Source organism: Panulirus ornatus, chromosome 73 (assembly GCF_036320965.1).
Source record: "Panulirus ornatus isolate Po-2019 chromosome 73, ASM3632096v1, whole genome shotgun sequence".
In the NCBI taxonomy this organism is placed as follows: Eukaryota; Metazoa; Arthropoda; class Malacostraca; order Decapoda; family Palinuridae; genus Panulirus; species Panulirus ornatus.
Window position 1 is genome coordinate 3,433,607 of NC_092296.1, and position 25,066 is coordinate 3,458,672.

Here is a 25,066-nt window from a genome sequence, read left to right on the forward strand (position 1 = left end):
AAAGTCACTGATACACGAGCGGTATGTCGGCTGTGACGACTTCCCTCCTGACAGTTAAGAGAGACGTATGTACGTACACACATACGTGATATCAGGACCCCCTATCTTACACACACACACACACACACACACACACACACACACACACACACAGTCATACAACTTATTTTTTCCAAAACGTTTGCGTCCTGCCAGCAACCACTACGTCTGGACTCCATCTACCATGTGCTGGTGCGTGTCCAGGTCCTGCGCAGCCCACCATCCCCCGACGTAAACCAAGAAGGGTCAGGAGCAGCGCCACCTGTGTAAACGTACAACATACCATCTATGGGGGGTTGCCCCCTTCACACAGCTGGGGGTTGGGGGGCGGCAAGGGTAGGGACCCGGTGTTGGGGCTAGGGTTAGAGGATTGAGGGCTAGGCCAAGGGTAGGGCCTCAGGGTTGGGGCAAGGGTAGGGACTCAGGGTTGGGGCAAGGGTATAGGGCAAGGGCTGGGATCAATGGGCTGAGGAACCATTTGTGGATCCGAAGACGGCTAGGGCTGAGACCTGGGACTGACGTGATGTCCTAGGAGGTCTTCCACTCCAACAACCTAGGAAACGAAGGGAGGGAGGGAGGGAGGGAGGAGGAGGGGGGGGATGTTCAAGCTGCTGTGTTGGGTAGTCAAACAACCCGAGGGTTGGAGGCACCGGCCCACATACGCACCACGGTCTGGCTCGTCTGTCATCCTACGTATGTAAATAATTACGGGAAGGACTTCTTTGTTCTCTGTGCTCCACAGAGAACATAGCCGAGCGGTAGCATTCCCGCCTGTTGCACAAGGGTTCCCGGGTTCGATCCTGGCTGTTGGAGGTTTGTATGTTCTGTGAAGGTGCGCGCGCGTTCCTATGCACTTTGTTCGTATCCATGTGTTTCTGTGATGGTTGTTGCCAACGGATTGTGAATGATCTTGGGTCGCGAATGTTTAAGGTATGGTTTCTATCATTTGTGCGTTTATAGCATCTTTTGAGTTTACAGGCAATAATCTACAGTCTTCCAAGCCTGTCCTGCCAATAATAAATAATTTTTGAGTTGGGAACCATTCCCTCCAGGAATTTTCATTGAAATACGTCATCAATGGTTTTTCTCTCACTTGAAGGTCCGCAAGATCCATCCCACCATGATTTTCCAGGAGGCAACTGTTGCTTCATTTCGTTAGGTCTCTGAATTCTGGTACCCATTTTTGTTACCCCTTCCTCTGGACCTTCTCTATTAGCTTTCATTGCTTCCCGAGCATATTCTAGTCTCGGCCTTATGTACGATGCGGAGACCACTCCACTCATCCACTCTGCTTTCTGATTATCTTTTTCCAGTACCTTGCGGGCCACACCCGTTCGGCGCCTCCTCACACTTTCCATTCTAATAGAGAGGCATGGCATTTAACCACTTCCACTTCCTTGGCATATTCCATATGTGTGTGTGTGTGTGTGTGTGTGTGTGTGTGTGTGTGTGTGTGTGTGTGTGTGTGAGCGGGGGTAGGGGGGGGTGAAGAGGGTCGAACAGCTCACATCCGCGCTCAGATGACACATACGTCGCTCAGATGACAATGAATAAGACGTCAAAAGACGAATTAACACACACACACACACATACAAACAAACACCAATTATCACAAGCAAATGCACACACTCTTGAACACGCACATAAACACAAATGGAATAAATGCATTCATAAAACAAAAAACCATAAAGACAAATATATTCAAAGATTCTCTCTCTCTCTCTCTCTCTCTCTCTCTCTCTCTCTCTCTCTCTCTCTCTCTATATATATATATATATATATATATATATATATATATATATATATATATATGACATACACAGTAATATTTACACACTTTTAATAACAGAAATAATAAATGCACACGATCGTGCGACCCTAAGGTATGATGGTCAAGCCTCAGACCTGACCTAAGCTTTAAATGGCCAGGTCAGCCGAGGCCAGGTCAAGGGCTGTACCGCCGTGCTTAACGAAACACAAACCATTTAAATACTTTGTGATGAATAAGAGGAATACAAGACTACTATGAGAACTAAAGATGACATGTGATTATCATCCTGATACCGGAGCGACCTTTCAAGCAACATGGTGTGTACATTCCGATAAGCAAGCAGGAGAGAGAGAGAGAGAGAGAGAGAGAGAGAGAGAGAGAGAGAGAGAGAGAGAGAGAGAGAGAGAGAGAGAGAGAGAGAGAGACTCACCTGAGAGATGCGAAGGGGTGGCCTATGGGCGTGGGCGGCACGGGGCCTGGGTGGGTTATAGCCAGCCTGCCCTGTGGCCGCCCACTACTGAAGCCGAACATGCCTAGTGTGGGCGGTGGGTGGGCGGTGGGCGGGTGGTCACGTGATGCCCGAGTGTGTGTAAGAAGCCAAGCAAAGAAGTGCTAATCAGGTGCAAACAGTGGTGCTGGTGCTGTTGTGCAGTAACACTATCAACACATTCATGACCCCCCCCTGACGTCCTTCCTTAAGTCATCCTATCACAGAAGACCATCATGACTCCTTCCTTTATCATTATATTAGCGACGAGGCGAAAACCAGCATGGCGGACACTCTTGACGGAGGGCCCCCGAACTGCGGCGGATAGGTTAGGTCAGGCTACGTCTCCGTCCGCTGGGCCGATGATGGGCCGGTAGCCTAACCCGTGTTGAGCAGCTGCGGGACTCTGCCTTCCACATGCATGACGGGACGCAACACAAAGGGACAAACACAAACAAAAACACACGCTGCCTCACACAAACACACGGGCGATGGCGACACTACTGTAGCCTATGACACTCTACTCAAAACTGAGGCCCTGTCAGCATCCCATCCCGGGCAATCAATGGCACTCCAGTCACGCTCGCTCACGGGCGCCATCTTTCCTCTCCCACTATCCCCTCACAACCACACGAAAAAATATTCATTACTGCGTAAAAATGTTACGTTCAATTATCAAATAATATGGCAATTATTCATATTGATTATGCAAAGTGCTCACAAGACGTGAAAAATGGGGAACAACATCTATAACATTGTTTAAATCCGTCATACGAAGAACGGCCACGCAGCGAGCGTGAGTGGCAGACGCCTGGCAGTTACGCTCCTAGCGGGGATACGGAGAGCCAACACTCCCTGGCACCCTGGGTTATCCCGGGCCCCGCAGTGAGCGTGCACCAGTGGCCCGAGGTACTATGTGTTGGGATAAAATTAGCGAGCCGCGTATGACACGACACGAGGAGCTGTACGCACACACTGCGTACTTCTGTGTAATGAGAACATATCAAAGCAATTACCAAGAATTACGCCAGTTATAACACGAAGTATGGAACATCAACGTCCAATTCATATTTCTCTTCATAAAAAAATACAACGTAATTATTAGATATGAATATACGAGGAGGTATGTAAATATACTTACATTCTAGGGTAAATCAGAATATTGAAAAGGAAAACGCATTATAAACGTAATTGAATATCACGAATCTCAGAATCTCATAAACTTTCTGTAAGAAAAAGTATATATATCTTCATGCGATAAATTCTTAAAATATTTCATTAATATCTATAGTCATCTATGACAAACGCTACCATGTTTTCCTTCATATTGGAGAGTCCAGCTGAAATATGGAATGGATTGAGGGGAAAAAGAAGAGAAAAAAATATATGTAGTTTTGGATTACGTGGAAAATCTAACATATATATATATATATATATATATATATATATATATATATATATATATATATATATATATATATATAAACAAAAAAAAAGTGGAGGATGGATCCCATTTGTTGAGGGAAGACAGAAGCGGGTAAAATGTACCAACGCTTACCGGTTAACACTTGAGTAGTCCAATGCCATACAGTAGTAACGTGACGCCGCTGACGGCCGAATATGACGTAGTCTAAATTAAAAGCATGGCAGCAGAAGCAGCCAGCACTGGGCAGCAGAAACAAAATCAACTTCTACCAAAGTGAGAAAGTGAACCGACATTTCGAGGACACAATGGGAGAGATAAATAAGCCGAAATGCTGTGAAATCGATTCCGTCCTGCAAGAGTAAAGAAGCAGAACCTCGCCAGATGTGAGAGCAGCATTCCTCACAGAAAAAGAAAGAGCGACCTTTTGTGTAATCGGTAATGGTGTTCAGACGAAAAGAATTATACGTCTTCCGATCAACCCTACCAGTTCTTAGGGGTGGGCTGAGCTATCTGTGCAATGTGAGGTATTCAAGATGGGAGTCATGTGGTAATATCAAATACGTATAGCGTGTTCTGTGGAGGAAATACATAGCCAACAAGGGATAGAGAAACTGTAAAGGTTAAGAAAACATAAAAGGGCATAAATTTGGGTTTTCCAGGCCTTAAACATACCAAGGTCGCGTCTGCCTAACTCAAATCACGTCAGAGTCAAATGAAGAATTTGAAAGAAGACGCAGATCAAGTTAGAGAGAATGGAGAGGATCTAAAGGAAGTGTAGGAAGGCAATGCTGGATCGTCAGAGTGTGAGCGAATCTGGTTATACGCTAGAAAGACGAAACTGCTTATAAAAAGGAGGAATGGTGTACGTATCAAGTACCAATTTACTATACGAAGCTTAATGTACTTCAGCTTAGCTCTGGCTGGGTTATAACTAACAGAGGTCTTGTTAATCCTATCTGAGCATGGTACGGCGTAGTAAAGTTTGAAGCAAATGTTATAAGACCCAGTTCCAAGCCCCCTACATACAACTCCTCTGCCCACCGAAGCTGTCTTAAACATATCCAGGTGGTCGGCACCGCTGACCTTTTCACCTTAAAAATCTGTGTGTCATGCTTAAATTTCTTGCTGTGTTTGAACTCCATGATATCATCACAAAGATGACGCCAAATGCCCCTGCAACACGTGTCTCTTGTGCAAGAATTGCCAGTGCCAAATATATTTGCTAATCAGTTGTCATGGTAATAACACAAATAGCGTTAATCATATAAAGCGTTGAATGTGTATACTTAAGACTTATCAAAACAATGCATTATCTTTAACCAAAAGTCTATTAAGCCTTAACACCAGTCATACATTAATATAATGAATTCTTATACATCATATGCCACATTCTGATTTCAAACATTTCTAACCTCAAGAGATAAGGATCCCCTCAATCCTACAATATAGTTAGGTGTCTGCATTACATGCTTACCTTAAGCACAAATCAACTATATCAACATTTATGCTATTTCCAGAGTTTAACAACCGCATATAAATACATTTCAAAAATGATTTAGGTCATTAATAATCATATCATCTCCGAATACACCATATACAGCAGGGAGCTAGATTCAACAAGGAACGAGTGTTTGCGAACTTGCTAAGAATAGCGATGCTTCTATCTCTGGTGTCCTACCAGGCTACAGGCTCCCCACTCCCTCTGCTAATTGGTTGTCTCTACAGTCCAGTATTTGTCCATGTTGTTCAGCTGCAAGCAAAGTCATCTCACACCACTCCAATTCGACGTTTAAAACACCACTGTATTGTTGGCCAGCTCGTTTTTCTTTCCTCCCCTTACACAAAACTGAAATTCCCACATAAATACATTAGCCCAATAGAGTTGGCAGTATGCAATAAGTTGAAGTGATAATGGGAACAGACACCAACCCAACGTATCTCATTCCATACAGCCAAAGGAAAGACCTTAAGTAATTCATTTTCGAACAATAGATTTACCCAGTGCAAAGAAATAAACTAAAAGGTATTTACCACCCACTTGGGATCCTTAGTGAGCGATAAACTACAAAAATTGGTGCCTCATAAAGATGTAGACAGAAGCGGTTCAAACTCACGCTATTCATACAGCATAAAGAAAAGGAGGCCTCGAGCTGAACTGGAGCAGAGTTCTCTTTAAAAGAAATTGGAAGACCCACAGTTCAACAAAAGCAACAAAAGGAACAGGAGAGAGAAGCAAAAGTTCTTATACCAAAATTAGGAAGAACTGTAGGCAAACAGCCATTCATAAGATAAACAAATATCAAACTCTACACATGAAATCCAAATCAAGGACCACCATTAGCACTGGTCCATTATATATGAGATGGGACGCATGCTGGAGTAAGTTAGAAAAGAAATGCCCTGACTCAGTGCTTTAACAAGGCAATTCATAAACGGAAAAACAGAAAACTTGTGTCACTTGGTTCAAATTACTAATTTCACCGTTACATCATAATATGAGAAGGCCAATGACATCATGCCCAAGAATCGTGCATACATACAAGGCTAAAACGCAGGGATTATACCATAGAAGCAAAATTTGCATATGCAAGTACAAAACATCTTCCTTAGAGAAACTCATGTCCAGTTAACACAATTATAAGAATTCCCATGTATTCCTAGAAAGCAGTAAGGAAATAATGTCCATCCCCCATTCTCTGATGTACGAGTGTCTGTCCTATGAAAGTTCAAATCCAAAAATTAATGACCACCTAATATCAGCATTCAACTGAGTCTTTGGTGTATATGTTAAGCAATTTCTGATCCTAGTCTGCTATTATTACTAAGAGGAAAGACTTCAAGGCCCACAAGATCAATAATTAACAGAATATCAAAGTCTGCAGCCCAAGGAAGCTCTTTACAGATCACCATGAGGAAAAAAAAAATTCCATTTATGAATACCTACAGTGTACCTTATCAGGCAAGTTGTAGTGATTATGCAGGTTTACAACCTGCAGCCCAAATATGTGGCTGATTCAGAGGAACACCAGAACAGCACAATCCTGCACTAAAGAGCAAGATGAGTACCAAAATAAAAAATAAGATATAAATACAATGGTCATGGTCTGAAGTGTTTGGATACAGAAAATAAATATACTACATTCCATAGAAAATTACATAACCCAACTCAAGCAAGAAAAAGTCATTAAAAAAATTCCATTCATTTGAAAGATATTAATCATTTCCAGAAATACACACATTCAAAAGAGGGTTATTTTTCTTTTCTTCCCTATTCATAATCATGATTTTCATTAATGACTTTGGCTAAGGTTTTCTGGCTGCTTTAGTTGCCCAAGACATCTCTGACAATATTTAACTGATGGGATTCTTGAAAAAAGTTTTCCATAAAGAATTCAAAATTTTCATTTGTATCTCATTATACAGTAATTACAGTAATTTTTCCTTTTCATATCAATGAATTTCTGCCTATACTGACAAATTTTTTCAGCTCATATATAGGGAATAGGAATTAGTATAAATTTTTGGTGGTCTATCTCAGCTCTACATCAAAACTAGCTTTGGGAACGGCTACTCCTATTTCAGGTATTTCATATGATTTATTGTGATTTCGGAAATACCTGTGGAGGACTGATCGATCTCATCTTTCATACAGAGCAATATCAAATCATGTGTTAATAGTACAGTATATCAGGATATATGAGAATAAAAGATTCATCTTATTGTTCAATACATCAATCTGAGAACATATATGTGAAACCCATGACTGAGTAGTATGCAAATGGCACCTAATCTCAACATACAGACGACACAACAACTAGACTCGCAATCCCTCACACCTGATGAGTCTCCATTACTGGTAGCATATTTCTAATGTCTTAAACCACTAACTGAGGTTTGGCGAGGTTTTTAAAGGGCCTGTAGACTTTTTTTTCTACAAGTGCTTTACGTACACCATTTTCAGCTTTCCTTCCTTTCATATTCATCTAATTTTCCTCCTTTCCTATTTTCCAAGTATAATGATGATCCGCAACTTCAAGAAATTCAACACGCAATATCACATTTTAGCTCTGATGCTCTACTCACAATTCCATTACCTGTTACCACATTCACATGAACATCCCTCTTACTCATATCTGTCTATCCTCGTACCTATCATATCCAGTTATATACATCATCCATCTATGAGTGTGAGGTAATGAACATTTTCATTAGCTTTTTGCTTTAGATCAGCAATCACTACAGTTCTATTCGACACATTAACTGCCTCTAATTCCATGGGTTAGTGATAAAGATAGTGATAAAGACCCAAAAACTATGCTTTATGGTGATAAATAGCTCAAAAGGAGCAAGAAATGGGTTTACATAATATCCTACGAAACCTGTTGGATCACAGAACATTTCTTATATGATTAATTAGCAAAATAACCATTACCTTTCATATATACTTACTTGCAATTTCATGGAGAAAGACATCTGTGAGTCCCATAGTATAGATTTTTTTTCTTAACCTTAAATCAAAATACAGAATAAGATTATCAGATGACAAACAAGAAATATGCATGACTCACTGTCTTCCTGAAGCAAATCTAAAAATTACAAAAAAAGTACATCTGCCGAGGTGGAGGAACCTCTGTTCATATCACTTTTCCTTTTTATCATTCTACTATTTCTTCCCATAGGTTCAAAAACAGACTACATCACATACATAACAAGCAGAAAATAGGAAGAGTGATCATATGGCCCCATAAAGCCGAGTGTAACTTACCCTGGATTGGGACCATGTGGTAGATAGGTCCCTGGGGTAACCACCCACACATATAACCGTCCTGACTATTGAAGACAACAGAAAAATCACTACCTTCATCCCTAGGGATGGGGGTTTCACATGCCTCACTCATGAAATGTCTTCTAACTCATATAACAGAAGGTTCCTCAATATGCACTGAAAACTCCTTGCCTTAGTGTTAATTCTTTTGACACATTACTTTTTAAAATCAAATTCAGCCAACGGTCTACCATTTGTTGGGAGTCCATATTTCTGAACTTCACATACTTCCTCTGAGAACACTTGTAAATTCATTCTGAAACAATTAGTGTATATGAAACTTTATATAGATATTAAATCAAACGAACATGACATACCTTTTCTTCTGGATGGCCTGAGCAACGGGCGACTGCGTTACAAAGTCTTGTGTCATCGATAACCGACGCAGTAACTCAGCGTAGTTGAAACTCTTGTCCTCATCAAGACCTTGGCGTTTGGCCGACATTGTTGGAAAGTCAATTCAACGATCACTTAACAAATGAAACTTTAAAATACCCAGCTGATGGAAACGTCCACGCTCCTCCTCATATTTGTAAACAGAGCGCTTTGAAAATGCTGCTCTCTCATTGGTCGAGCCTCATATTTCAATATATTAAAAAATCCACATAGGAATTATCATATAAACCTCATTTTTGCTAAGATATATTAAAATCTAGTTCATGTAGATGATTATTTTATATCATATCCTTTCTACTTTTCCTACACTTCGCAAATAAGATTGAGGCTGGGAGATATCCAAAGAAAACGTAATAATTACTTGGTTTCAGAAAACCATCATTTAGGAGGCTACACTATAGTAAGAAAACATTTCTATTGTACCAAAGTCATATTACCATTCATGTATTTTACCAATGAAGAATTGAAACAGTTCTAATTAACTTTAAATAGTAGCAACATATGAGGCTGTCGAAATCTACATGCACAACAAGCTGCAACTGGTGTTACCGTAAAATCAAGTATCCCACATCATTGTGGATATCGTCCTTTTTCTCCTGAGAATATATATTTAGAATATAAAATCTGAATCAGAACTGACTCGGAAATGGCTACTTAACATTTCATTTGGTTTACATAGTAAGAGGAAATTACAGATATTTCTGCGGAGGACTGCTGTATATTACGTCTCGTAATGAACGATAATAGATATGGCATATCAGGGAAATCATTGTAATGATTAACATAATGATAAGTAAAACTTTGTAAAAAAGAAGTTCAATATTCTAGTCAAATCAGACTCATACTAATGCGTGGTCAAACCTGCTGGCGGTTATCAACAAACAGACGACACAGCGAGCGGCAGGAGGACTCGGGTATATTTCTAGGACCATATCGGCTACTAGGTGAGGTTTTTATTGGTTTTTTTAATGATACTTTACACGTGTATCACCCACTTTTTCCCTAACATAGATAACTTTTATCGCCTTAATCAGTATCGTTCAATATAACGCTCCAAATCATGCTCTGCATCCAATGCTGAACTTTTTAAACACTTCATAACCAATGTAAATGATCAGTCAATATTCAGAGCAAACAGCAATGCATATTTGTTTAAATGATTATCATATATTCGTAAATGATGTGATCAAAAACATTTGATTATTGCAATTCGCTCCAGCTATAGAAATCTGTGGAAAATAGAACACAATTTTTGTTTACTTTTTCGGAGTATTATCAATGATCAGGTGTCCATAGATTCGAATACAGTAACGTGAAAGTCTGCACATATGCACTTTGTTCGTGTATATACCCTTCGCCACCCACAGACCCCTCGACCAACATCTTTCTGTACATTAGGAAAGTCCACGTCTCACCTTATATGGCGGAAACGGGGAGATTCAGACACATGATTTGGCGTCAGGGAGCCAAGTGGTGTGACACATTATGACCCTGACCCACGCTAAGTACTTTTATGGCTCCCGACCCGTCCTGTCGTGAGGTTTGACCCACATACGACACTCACACATTCCATTCACTCCCCACGACATAAACATCAACAATAAGGCCATAAACAAGCAGAGAAGCCTCACAACACACACTAGCATCAGTTCCGGACAAGAAAAAGAATCTTTCAGTATCTTATTGCAAATATTTCATCTGCTGCACCTTAAACAATACCATAAGTGTTCAGTCATCCATCCTGTCAGAAGCGAACGTAAAATGTTGCAAACCACGGAAAACAGAGCACTCAGAGCTTAGCCACAACAAACATTCACTTCCTGCACATAGAAACAAAAACACATACAAGTCCACCTCAACATGCTTTGGACCCAATTCTTGGCAAGAGCACTATACCCTTGCTTCCAAACCATTCCACAAACTGTAATAATAGACTCGACAACCGCTAAGTAACTTTCCTCCCAACCCAGTCTTAAACTCTACTATACCAGACATTACACTCATCTCAAACTACACAGCCTAAACATTTACGAGTTACACTTTCTAGCCTGCATTTTGGACACCCATTTTTTTTTAAAATTCCAAACACCAATTCATCATATCACAGGACCTCATATAGATGCACCTTCCATATTAGAGACACAGAACACCTGTTCCTCACTTGTCCTCCATATACCCCACAAATGGCCACACACATCATCACAGCTCTTGGCGTATGATTCCGTCCAGCAGACATTTAGGGCTTTTTGAGTCATGGGCAAACACTTTAGGAAAAGGAAGCGCGAGAATCATGAGCGCTTTCGTGTATTACCACATCTTCAGAGGGCTAGTTACAGAGTAGTCCTCTGTAAGATGTGATGATACAAGAAAATTCTCAAGAAGTTTCCTATTCCTAGTGTTTTTTTTATTTTTCTTCTTTCTATATATGCATATATTGGCAGGTAGTCAATATGATATAGGTACTGCTACTGATTTACAGCCTAGTCCAATCGTGACTGAAGGTACTTTTGTTAGATACAGAAATAGCTTTAGGTAGTCAAGGGTAAGTACAGTTAGGAAAGTACAGTACATACAGTCAAAAGGGACGGTACAGTGAAGGTACAGTCGGAGGCGGGGGTAACATTCCTGTGCCACTAAGGTGACAGCCTTGCGCGTGGCTGGGAGGGTGGGTGATGGAGAGGGAATATTGCCGGCAATGGATCAACGCCCTCCCTCCGCCTACCGTCTGGTTGGTCTCGCCTATACACCCTCCAGCATCACCAGGGATTTCATCTTATGGCTCTAGATGCCTTCAGGTGCTGCTCCTCTCCACGGACGCCTTTTAAAGGCAATTATCAACGAGTGATGGAGAGTTGGCATGATGAGTGGGAGTGTCGGGTTGGGGGGGGCGCCATCTGAAGGCCGTGAATGGTCCGTTGGGTTGTGGGTCCCGCCAAGAGTCGTTCATGTCTCCACCTCGCCCAGTTTCCCGCCAACACCCGCCTGGGAAAGACGAAGACTCTTTATCCCTCGTCAATACCCAATAACTTTTTATGGGTTTTGATGATAAAAAATAATAACATTCGTCGTCTGCTCATTTATTTACATGACCGTTGGCTTCCTGTCATCTCCAGCGAAGCGGAGTGGACGAAGATCCCCGAGAGTTTCAAATTTCTTAGTGTTCTCCACGCGTCATTACACGATTTTAAACTAAAATCTCACCCGCTGTGGATATCTCTGGCAAGTTCTTTCCTTATTTCCAAAGCGTGGTCAACAAGGGCGTCTCGTCAGACATGGGTGACATCCTGCTGTACGACGAGGGCGTCATCTTCGACGTCGACGACCCGGACTTCAACCAGAGCGACGAGCGTGGCAACTCGACGTCCAGGACCGGTGAGTGGCGCCCGGAGAGTTGTTGTCTGGGCAGGTGTTGGGGAGGCAAGGTTCAGCGGGTACAGTGGTTCGCCCTACACACACACACACACGCAACCCCATTGAGCACGACGATTCGACCCTCGAGCTCGACGGGGACGACTTGTTAGTGGGTATGAATGGCCTAGGCATTCATCATAATACCCAAGGGTCGTTACGTCAAGCTCAGGGTTACGGCACCGAGCGTAAGAACTGTACCGCTATTGTGGCTGGGAATATTTAACTTCACACCGCCTGTTAGGTTGCGCAAGTCCGTCAGGTGTTCAGAACATACCGTTAGAGCCTTGTCCATGTTGCTGGGTTGTCGATATATATTTTTTTTTTTATCCTGATTTTTGGACCGTGATATTAAACTACCATAAGACCGCCAGAATATTAAGAAAATGATAAAGAGAACTACGGGCTAAGCGCAGTTCTTCGTGCCATTCACACAACAACAGAATATCCTCTCGACGCTCAGTGCAGAGCAACGAGAGATGCTGAACACGACTGTGGGTTTTAAGTTAGCTAGAAGATCGTGAGGGAATTTAAACGCCACGAACTTGAGAGAGAATTTTTTCTCAGAATGAGTCGAGACATTCCTTGCAGCCCTGGCCGAAACGTGTGGGCGGGAAGGAATCCCCTGAAGGCTGTCTGTGGTCTGATAACTAAAGCTTGGTTGTAGACGATAGATTCTTAAGATAAGCCATTACACACAGCGATGCTTAGGACGACGCGACGACACCTTGAGCATGACGGTACAACCCTTGAACGCGACGGTACGACCACTTGTTTTATCCTAGCCCAGTCCTCAATGGATAGTACCGACTTGTTCACGGAACGGTTGTGATTATGAGTTGTAAAAGGGGGATGATGGTGCGTACGAGTTAAGGGTAGTTTGCTTGCCAGTGCAAAAACAACTCAGGAAATGTACATATTTGCCGGAAACCAGAATGATACAATGCAGACACAAAAACACCGGAGGTGTATAGACAAAGCAGCAAATAGAAACTATTCAGTAAGTCGATACATTACCATATGTAAGTATCGTCTTTATCTCCACAGTACATTCTTCTGGTCAAACCCCCCCACTCCCCTTTAACCCCCCCAGTAATAAACAAGCCTCCAGGACCCGCCATTAGTCGGGCGTGGGTGATGGAGTACACACATTCCATACCTTTCTCCCGTAACTTGCCACTCTCGACTGCCTATGGTACACTGGCCGTACCATAGTACCGTTTCAGAGGGTGGATTGTGGGGGGGGAGTAAATGAACTTTGTCATAGACCATGTTAAAGTTACGTTGAATTCTCTTTATTCTGTCTGCCTTAGAAGATTACCTTTTAGTCATATAGATGCGATGGCATCTTAGAGCAAATTAGGGTAGTTTGAGGGAGGGTATTAATGCGTTGAAATGCGAGGTAGTTGTGCGTTTAGATGCCATTGGCGTATAGTTCATTGGTAAATGGTGTAGGTAATTGATATGTGCTCTAGTTTAACCTGGCTAGCGCTTGCGTTATTATGTATGTAGACATCAAAGCTTCTGTAGTGCTGCCATTGTCGCTCATATCTAGGAGGTGATACGGTAAGTGCAACAAGGGTGAGGTGTAGAACCGGTCTGGCAACGATGGCATTGGTATTGCTTGAACGGTTGGTAAAGCACTAGAACTGTTGGTAACGGTCCGAGACTGTTGGCAACGGTCAGAGCCAACGTTTCTCCCCACTCACCCATCCCAGGTTATATATATGTGTGTGTGTGTGTGTGTGTGAGGTATAATGTGCGAAATTCGTCTCACAATCGTCTGTACTTCTGTGTCTCTGGCCTATGGTAATAAGTTTAACGGTAGCGATATGTTTTTAGTACAAATTGTATTGATAAGGAGAGAGGCAGGGGGTAATTACTATCATGATTATTAGTTGCTGTAGTCGTAAGGTAATACTACTAAATGACAATATAATCAGTGATGATAGATAATAGGATTTTTTTACATGGGACCCAAGGTTATAGATATATAGAGATAATATAAGTAATATTGATGATGGCGCTATGCAAGTGTGGTGGGTGGGTCGCGAGGAACATTGTATGGTGGTGGCAGAGATATGGCGGTGTGGGAATGGTGTGAGTAGCATTGTTACGAGACTAATGTGTAATAAGCAATCGTTAACGTTCGTCCTACTATGGAAGTGTTGGCATAAGATCTAGTTTGGTTGGCAGTAGTGCGTCCATGTTACTAACTGCACGGCAGGAGTGTTGGCAACTCTTGGTGGTGGTGATCATAATGTTTTGATGCGCATCATGTGACTGTGTTGGCACCCCTGCAGAACGTGATGGCAAAAGTAAGGGAATGTTGGTACCAGAGTTAACCATCTTTTGACACATAAGTGGCGTGTTGGCACCAGTAAGGAAGGGGGGTTTTGGTATATATATGTAGAATTTTGGCACCAGTTAGGAAGTGTTGGCAAAAGTCTTGAAGTGCTGGAATTAGACTAGTATGTGGGATGGAAATATTATAAAGATGTCTAGTAGGATAGGGGAGTATTAAAGACTGCATGTGAAAACGTTATTGAAAATAGTAAAGCTACTTAAATAATAGTATTTGGGATGGTTACTGTAATATAGATTTTAGTAGAAAAGTACTGCAATGTAATTTGAAAGTGGGATGTTAGATTAGTGAAAATAACATTCGAAAGAGGAAAGGTAATTAAGGACAGTGGTGTGAGATGGAAGAAGTAATGCGAAATATTGCTTTGTATATTGTGTGGTATTTATCGTAATTGAATCTACTGAGTCTGAAGGTTTAGAAGTTTTCCGCTTAAACAATGAGATCCATTGAAAAATGAAATGACATGAATATGTATGGTTTAAGGAGCGGCGGAAATGTTGGCGGGTTTTCCCAGCCTGGTGGCGTGACATGTGACGCAAACCGCCAAAATCGCATGATAACGCGCCAATGCTTTTGTTGGTTTATAAATATATATAGATCCACACATATAATACTTTCAGTACCGCGGATTCGAGAATTTGGATTATAAAAACGTATACGAAGTGAAATGAATGTATTACTTAAAGCAGATTACGGGATAACATAGTGTGTTGTGGTGTTCAAATAACGTTTGTTGGCACGGTCGTGTACGCTGTGAAATGAATGGTTTCTTGTTAACGCTTAAGTTTCGAGCTTCGCCAAACCATGACATGGCTGTTTGGATGATTTTCTGTAAACATCCAGTAGTTATGAAACGTCGATGTTGTTTAAGCAACACTCCAGGAATGTTTTTGTTTGTTCGGGAGACAGAAATGAGGTGACAATAGTTCTGTTTACGACGCTAGGTAAACTCTGGTTATATCCTGTGTGAGTAAAGTAAGCTTGGGTTACGTGATCCTCCTTTTATTCGAGGAGACGTAATAAAGAAAGATGTAGTAGGGTATCAGATGTTAGGAACATGGACTCTGCCAGGGGTGAATCCTACTCCAAGGACACCTCATCCTTAGAGTCAGAAATAATATACTCGTCTCTGTTTATCTTTGTTTTGCACATAACTTTATTTTTACGACGAAGCCGAATCATGTTATTATCTGTCCACCGGTAGTAATGACACAGACGTGTTGTAGAATTACTTATATATATATATATATATATATATATATATATATATATATATATATATATATATATATATATATATAATGAGTCTCTGTTACTCATAGACTGTGTAATGGACATGTTTTTTTTCTCGTAAATATAATCGCATGTCATCGCACTCGGCCTTCACGACAAGGCAGCAAGGTATTCTCTTGAGGAGCCAGGCAAGTCACGGGTCGTCCGGGGACTTGAAGCTCGTCACGTCGCCCAGGGACAGAGCGAGTCACTCTGATCGTCCGGGGACACGACCTCTTTACGACGCCCAGGGGCATAGCAGGTTACGGGTCATACGGGGACACAACCTCGTCCCGACGCCCAGGGACAGGGCAATTCACGGGTCGTCCGGGGACTTAAAGCTTGTTACGTTGTTCAGGGACATGGCAAGTCACTGAACGTCCGGGTAAGCAACCTCACCACGTCGCTCAGGGACATAACTACTCACTGTTCGTCTGAAGACATCAGACTCAATTTATACCTTGAAAGTCTACCAAAAGAATGTTTTCTATAAGAATTCTGTTACTTTCGTTCCTTTAATGGTATTTTCAAAGAAAAACGAGACATTCTACGTATAATGTATTATAAAAAAGAAGGAAACTATTTACTTTTTATTATAGATGTGATGTAGCGTTAATTTGTACCCTTACACATACGTTTCGTAGTTCCCAGAATTCCACAAGAGAAACTCTGGCGGAGAAACTCTGCTAAAAAAAATTTCCTCTGAATATACGTTTCATCTGAAGCTGGTTGGTTATTTCAGCAACTTGCCGCTACGACATTGGTCGATAATGACACTCTTGTGTTTAGAATTTACCAGCGGAAAGCACTGGTTGGCTGTAGTCATGTGAGTGCGTGAGGAGGTAGTGGCAACCTTGGAAGGCCAGGGGTAAATGGCAATTATGATGAGCGTCTCAAGTTCCTGGATGGTATACTCAGTCGACGCTTGAGGGTCAAATTTTCCTTCGTAGGGAAAATTGTCTTAGATTTATATAAGTACTTTTGACTTGCACTAGTATAGGGGAGTGTGGACGGTACTGATTTAGATTTGCTGTCTATATAGCAGTTATCCGTAAGTGAAATTGCAGAGGTTAACAGTGAAGTGAAACGGATATATTTGAATATGTATTAGCCATTTATATACGAGAATTTATTGGTAGTTTATACGTGAGTGTACAGTACATATCCATCCCTGAAACATTGATAACTACTCATGTGAGACGATTTGATGAATAAGTGTAATAAATTATACATGTACTTGTCCTAATGTGTACGAAGAATCACACGTGAAAGTTAGCGTGTAATGATGGCTATAATTGGCAAACGACATAATTGCCCACGCTATTACAAATTGCTTTTTTTTTTAGGGGTGTTATATAATTCAATTACCATAAAACCTGTCGCTGTATTCTGTGAATATATTAGTTTTAATGTAAACGTTGAAATAAATTGTGTAATGAATTTACTTCCGCTGTTAAGTAACACTTGAAAATATGTAAGTAATGCGATTGCTTGAACGTAAATGAACACTGGAAACTGATTTTTACCCAAATTGCTTTATAGTGAGGAGCTGTGAGACCAGTGGATAGTTGTGAGGAACAATGACACCAATTACCAGTTAAGGAATTATTGTACCATTGATCAGTTCTAAGGAGCAATGTTACCAATGCCCAGTTATGAGGGACGGAAGTACCACTTGAACCAGTTGTGGGGAGCAGTGTTACAAACGACCAAAGGAGGAAGTTAACGGTCCCTGGTCTCATCCATTCTACCAGACCACAGAATCGGGTCGAATTACGACTCCATGACCTTTCATGCAATTCGTGACGGTAACAGCCGTGATAGCGGAGACTTCCTAGCTTTGGAGAGCGGGCATTCTTTAACGACCCTGTTAGGTAGTTGGATATTTGGGCATAAATGGGGTTTGAAGGAGGGGGAGGTAGGTTGGAGGGTACTTGAGTGTGGGGTAGAGGACGAAAAAAGGTAGGAAAAGAGAGCCGAAGAAAATGGGATATTTCTTACAACTTTCTGGGGACCGAGGTAATTACTCCATTGTCAATTTAAGTACAGTGATATATATACAAAAAAGACACTTAATATCTCAATGACCAGGATGGTTGTTTACGCATGAGGGCCTATCAATGAATTGCCAGGGTCGTTAAAGACGTCAGCGTCAAACTTTATCTCCCAACCAATAACCTTTAACAACTTCTTCAGGTGTTATGATTAATCCTACGGTCACATACACATTTAAGGATCAGATCAACATGTATTGCCTCCTACGGCTACCATGAAGATGTATGTACAAGATAATTTATCCACAAGAGAAGATAGTAATGATGCTCATCTGTGAACCTGGCTTGAAGATAGCGTTGCCTCAAGTACAAGGATCACGGTTCGCTAGGATAGGATTGCGTACCTTGAAGCTAAGTAGATTTGGATCCATCATAGAATGACTCCATGACAGTATTGCCGTAAAGGAATCGCCTCTCTGGCTATGTGTTTACCTGCAACGTACTGAAGTATTAAAAGTTTACAAAGTTTATCTTTATAGCATTTTTGTTTTCTTTTGTTTTCGTAATAGAAGTTCATTGTGTGTATATGTGTGCGTCTGGATGGATATACGTGGGTGGATGTGTGTGAACTTGCACGTCCGCACACACATTTATATAAGCGTATTCTTTTTTTCTTCTTCTTCTTCCTTTAATGGATGAAAATATGTTGTGTTGTTCTGTCAGAGGTGTGTTTCCAGGAGTGGCTCTACGTGCGAGGCTGAACGCACAAGGGATACGTGCCCAGTGGGACGTGTCCCTTGTTATATTGGTGGATTATAATTGCAAAACGCTGAAGGCACAATGATATACAGAGCAAGAATTCTCCTGGTAACCCGTCAAAGTCAACAACTGGCCATGTGGAAGATCAAGAAATCTTTCTAAATACTGACGTTAGTTGGACCCAAAATATTGTTTATCGTTTAATTGTTTTTATTTTATTTTTTGGTCTGGGTTATTTTGCTTATATGAAATATATGAGGTCGTATTTGTAGTGATAAGAAATAGTCAGTTTGTTGACTTAATTTGTAAACAAGGAGACTGAATTTATCTAATTATTGATGTTTACTCTTGAACCAGTCACACACAGACAAGCCTGACTCTTCATCATTTTGTAGTATTATAGAAATTCTTACAAAACATATTTCACTATTAAGTAAACATGATCGTAGACTGAAGGGATTTGGGTGGTAATATGAGGAAAATTAGATCCTACAGTAACTGGAGGTTGGCAAGACGTGTGTGTATCAACGCTTGACATGGAAGGGCAAGCGATGTCTGCGTATAAGATGATGGCACAGGTTAGAAGTTTTGCTGTCGCCAGGTCATCCAGGTACTTTTGATTCAGGTCATCCAGGTTCTTTTGATTCAGGTCATCCAGGTACTTTTGATTCAGGTCATCCAGGTACTTTTGATTCAGGTCATCCCCTCGTTGTAGGTCATCCTTTACATCTCCCACGGACACACTTGAATCGTCCTCGGGTCATCGCTTAGTGACCCCTTCCCTCCCCCAGGGGTCAAGTCTTTAAACCCCCCTCCCCCCCTGGTAGTTGACCCTCAGGGCTGTTTATACAGTCATGTTATCTTAATCACTAGTTTAACATTCGGGCTAGGCTTCAGTATCAAATTAATTTAATATTAAGTCGTTTATCTGCGCAAGGCCATCACCTCTTGGTATTGACCCTCTATGATATTCTCTTTTTTATTCTTACTGTATTTTGAGTTGATTTATTAGATGTATTTTGACCTCTCTGGCTGTAGCCGGGGGTCCGAGCATCATCAAGGGGACGACCTTACCCTGGGCAGTGAAAGGAGCGTTTGTTTATTTAGTGATGGTGAATTGGTCCGGCCGGCGGTGCCTTGCTGGGCGACGGAGCAAGGTCTGCTGGTGTGTGGAAAGTGACCTTACGCGAGTTTCATATAAGGTAAGGTCATCTGGTGTGGGTTGTGTGGTTTGGTAAGGTCATCCGGTATGTAGTGGGTAAAATCCCCTGGTGTGGTTAAGGTCAATAGTCGTGGATAAGGTCACCTTGTGTAGTGGGGAAGGTCAGCTGGTGTGAGTTGTTATGGAGAAGATCTTTTGGCAAGGGTCAGATATTAAAGGTCATATATACTGGTTAGGCCAGCCAAACTTTCCTTTTTTTTCGACTCGTATATGTTTTAAGAGCCACGTACTACCCTACCAAGGCGTCTTTCATATCTCTACCTTCGAAGCGTCTCTGTAATAAGAGAAATAGGTTCACAGGATGAGAGATGGTTAGGTTAAGTGACAATAGATAAAGGGACGAGAGACGGTCAACCTTGGAGACTGGATTGGAGATAATCTTAAGCCGCGCAAGCACAGCAACGCAAACATACGGACAGTTCCTGTACCACAAGCACAAGGCCTCTCTTGCAACACTAGGACATGACCATCCCCACAACACAGACACATAACCAATCCTGTAACACACCCTCGCGCGGACACGGCCACGCAACACAACGCCGCGACATAAGCATTCACGCAACACAGGCATAAGTTCATCGTGCATGCAAGCAAACCCACTATCCGCTCGAGAGAACGACTGAATCTCGCAACGCAAGCACAGGACTGCCCGGCCAAGTGAAGGACACGACCTGTCTTTCATTACAGAGCTCAGGGCCGTCCTTATCACAGAAGCACTCGGCAATTCTTTCAAGGTTGAAGCGAAGCAATGGCGATCACGGAGCGTAACAAGAAGACCCGATTCCTTCAATACAGGATGATCGATTTCTAGGCAGAGAACATGGATGGCGTCCTTGTCCATAATTTAAAAAGGAACAGGCTGTTTGTGAGACTTGGGGGGAGGGGGGCTCACTTCTATGAAGTCCACGGGGAAGTGAAACACGATACGTTCCCAAGTGCACTTTCGTGTCATAATCACATCGTCAGGGGAGATACCAAATGACGTCCTAGCTAACGTCTCTTCGATGTATATCACCTGACTGTTATATTTCTCTCTTGTGTCTCCCCTGATGATGTGATTATGACACGAAAGTGCACTTGGGATCTTATCGTGTTTCACTTCCGCGTGGACTTCATAGGAATGTACTTGATCACGCGCTCAATTATGATCCTGAGTTCCTCAAGGCTGAGCTTGCGTTCGTTTGTCTTGAGACGATGACACATCAGGCATGCGTGGAATGTCGTGTGGGCATGACAGTGCTACGCCGGGGCGCGATATTCTCATCCTGTTGTGGTGGGGGGGGGATTCCCTGACGTCATCAAACACTCGAAATGGCATTTTGATTCGTTGGTTAATTTTGTGATTTTTTTTTCTTTATCCAGAAACATATGTGATGGTGTAGTAAGATTAGATTGTATACTGCTTGTAAGAAATATGTATAGGGACTATTTGGTACTTCATTAAGGTTTGAAATACGTCTTTGAAGTTTGATTTGCTTATTTTAGAATGATCCACTGTGTAGTGATCTTCATGAAACACTCAAACATAGAGAAATTGTATTTCTAGATACATAGGAAATAGAGATTGTATTTCTGCATACATAGGAATACAGGGGATCTTTAAGTATGGCATTATCAGAGAGAGAGAGAGAGAGAGAATGATGAAGAAATTAATCATAAATTTTTCACAATGAATGAACCATATATTATAACATCTGTTGACACGATAGATGATTCCATCTGTTGACGCGATAGATGGTGCCACCTGTTGACACGATAGATGATTCCATCTGTTGAGGCGATAGATGGTTTCATCCGTTGAGGCGATAGATGGTTCTACATAGCCACACTCGGAATCTCATGGCTGGCAGTTAGGTTAGCTCGTTTGAAGCCCCGGAAAACAAGACATTTAGGACGGCTAATTGCACCTGGTCGTTATCAAACCGAGAAGCAGGTGTTACGTTAATGGCTGGATGTTAGATTAAGGCAGACAAGTTCCATCCTGGTAACCACCGTAATGCTGTTGGTGTACCACCACCTTTGTGGTTCTGGTGTGGTGGGTGTGGTACCACAAGGCGTTGTCCTGGTTCCATTGTCGTGGCGTAGACGCCAAAATGGCCACGGTACGAGGAACATGTTAAGGTAGGACACACACACACACACACACACACACGCACGCCTGGCCTTGGGAGCCCCATGGAGGCGTCAGCCAACACAGTGGGGGATTTAAGCTCATGCACTTGGCCCACGCTCGCCTTGTCAACCCCCACACCCTCCACCTCCTCCCTCCTTCCCCCTTCCCTTAATTTAACCTGACCAGCTCACTGCCCCTTTTTTCTTCCTCCAACGGGGTCGTGAGCTCACTCTCTTTTGAGCACGACGCCTCACCAAACACCCCCCCCCCCCTCCCTGAGCTGCACGACCATGGTGTTGGTGACCTGCCTGACCTTATGGGTCAGGTCAAAGGTTGAGCCACCATAATAATACCGTGAGGAGTGGAGGTGGGGGGAGTGTCGTCGAAGTCGTACAACGAGGGGTCGTTGTAAAAGGAGCATGCCGTTACCTCGTCTTATAACGACCCTGAACACCACACGACGACCCCCCTCCCTCCCTCTCCTGGAGCTCTTGATTGCCTACCGTCTACATAAACGACCCGCGCCATGCATAGAAAACGACGTGTGTCATTGTACTACGCCCCTCCACGCAGACACACACTCACCCTGTGCCTGACCCCCGCCATCCACGGTACTCCACACCGTGCAGGATCATACTGTGAGGGCGGCGCGACGATGCAAGAATTTAGTTAAAAGACACGCGCGGTGCATGGTGGGGTCGGCACGCCAGCCGGCTCCAAGCTCGACTTTTAAAAGTTGCATGAGCAAGCACATGCGCTCTCTCTCTCTCTCTCTCTCTCTCTCTCTCTCTCTCTCTCTCTCTCTCTCTCTCTCTCTCCCTTCGCCGAGGGAGAGGGATACCCCCCCAAGCAGCCTCACCACCACCACCACTGGGGTTGTGTGTGTGTGTGTGAGGGAGGAGGAGGAGGTGGGGGAGGGGATGATCCAAAGCGCCCCCCCCCAACCCTCCCTCAATCATCCCCCCCCCCACCAAAGCCCCCACCACAACCCCTTCCCGACCGCCACCCCAACCCCCCATTCTTCAACCCTCCCTCCCTCCCTCCCTCCCTCCCTACTGTTGATGGCGCCGCTTGAACTGTCTCGGTATGTGTCTGTGTGACTGTTTATGTATAGGAAAGGAGATTTTCACAGGGATGAGGATCCATCTGACGTCACCTCATCACTCATACAATGGTACTGGTCTGTGAAGGAGTCTATGTTGACTATATCTTCACTTAACTCCTTCCGTACATCCTTATTACTCTGTTATAACTAATTAAAAGATTTCCTTATTACTATTTTGTCAAAGTTCCTTCCAAGTGTCGTTATTCCCTTGAACACGAGGGTACCACCCTTGTACACCACGGTACTACCCTTCAGAAAGACGCTACGACCCTTAGTAAGTACGACATTGCGACCCTAAAGTGTGATCAGGTCTTTGACCTGATCCTTGGACCTTATCAAAGGCTAGGACACACACAAGGATAGTATCGTCATGCACAAGGGTCGTACCGTCGTGTTCAAGGGTCGTACCGTCGTGCTCGTGGGTCATGTCGTCGTGTTCAAGGGTCGTGCTGTCGTGTTCAAGGGTCGTGTCGTCATGTTCAAGGGTCCTGTCGTCGTGTTCAAGGGTCGTGCTGTCGTGTTCAAGGGTCGTACCGTCGTGCTCAAGGGTCGTACCGTCGTGCTCCAGGGTCGTGTCGTCGTGTTCAAGGATCGTACCGTCGTGCTCAGCTACCACAACGTTCTATACTGATATATGAGAGCAGTGTAGAGTCCCCAGCTGCCTTTGATAACATAGTTATCAAATTCCTGTACTATTTCTGCATTACCTCAGTGTAGGCACCCATTCCTCGTTTCTGACAGCCTTTTTAACGTTGCTTAGCTGCTGTGTTATTCATATTTCCTCGATGTACGTCACAGTTTACTTTCTCCTATTTTTTTTATGTCGTTCGTTGAACCACTTCCTTCTCTTGTGACCACAGTTGCCGTCCCTCTGTTGCGTAGAAGACACTCAACAGACTTCCTGTTGGCTCTGTCAATGTCCTTGTTTTATCTTTTTCGTTCATTGGAATTTGACTACCGTTTTATTTTATCAAGGGTAGAAGAGATAATTTGGCTGCATAACCATCAGGAAACGTAATGAGATGAATATGGTTAATTTCATAATAGGCTAAATATGTAGTTGGTTGAATAAAGGTGAAATAGTAATTGGTTGAAACAGTTGATGTAATGGGTTGAATATTGCAAAAATGTAATTGATGGATTTTTCACAAAACGTATTAGATTTAAAGCTGTTATAAAAACATTGTATAACATTTTTTATTGGATGCTTTTTCATGTGGAATAGGTTAAATAGTGTGAAACACCAAATAGGCTGAATATTAAGTGTTTGAGTAAGTTACCCCGAGTAAGGTTTGGAATCCTCGTTTTCTGTGATGTTTCTCTGCTGGTAAAGTTTCCCTCAGTCTGTGACTCGTTTTTTTCCTGTCATACGTTGTCCAAATTTGATTATGAGAAATACAAACATTAGATTATATTCAGACTTTATATTTTAGGTTGCGAGTGTACCAAAATAGTGTCTTCCTTATTGTCGTTGGATATTTAACGGCTAAGAATAACTTGAGGTGTGAAAATAAATGATATTTCAGTAAAACTCGCGATTTTATCCGTTTTCTGTGGCATTTAGGGTGTAAAGTCAATGAGGAATTTTCGCCATATTTTGGTTATGTTATTTTCCCCTGGCTCCTGCGTGTTTGATATTATATATCAAATTCTTGTCTTCATTCTTAGGTAAGTTATGTTTTTTGTATTTGTTGGTCTTCACGGGTAAAAATGTGTCTCCGTATGTTTATTGAAAACAGAATGTGTAACGTAAATGTCTACGCTTTCATGTCCCTCACTGTAGATCTGTCTTTTCGAAATGATCATTGACGTCAAATTTTAGAAGGAATCAAGTGACGTAGCAGCTTGCCTGGTATTGCTTGGTCTTGCTTTCAGTCGTAGGGG

The 25,066-nt window shown here is 42.5% G+C and overlaps 2 protein-coding genes across 6 annotated transcripts in view; one reads left to right on the forward strand and one right to left on the reverse strand.

Annotated features, from left to right (window-relative positions):
- Positions 1-9,076, reverse strand: part of LOC139748322 (uncharacterized) — a 66,139-nt gene extending 57,063 nt beyond the window's left edge. For 2 of the 4 annotated variants that reach the window (XM_071661353.1, XM_071661351.1), the window contains exon 1: positions 8,866-9,076. In XM_071661353.1, coding sequence (XP_071517454.1) covers positions 8,866-8,993 — 128 coding nt within the window. In that variant the 5' untranslated portion in view covers positions 8,994-9,076. Of the gene's footprint in view, positions 1-2,240; positions 2,825-8,865 lie in introns of those variants that run through there. The other 2 variants (XM_071661354.1, XM_071661352.1) reach the window with 1 other exon arrangement.
- A 2,838-nt stretch (positions 9,077-11,914) lies between these two features.
- Pino (protein pinocchio) overlaps positions 11,915-25,066 on the forward strand; it is a 125,145-nt gene continuing 111,993 nt past the window's right edge. Inside the window, exon 1 of one of the 2 annotated variants that reach the window (XM_071661387.1) lies at positions 11,915-12,316. In XM_071661387.1, the coding sequence (XP_071517488.1) occupies positions 12,217-12,316 (100 nt within the window). In that variant the 5' untranslated portion in view covers positions 11,915-12,216. The remainder of the gene's footprint in view (positions 12,317-25,066) is intronic. The other variant, XM_071661389.1, reaches the window with a different exon arrangement.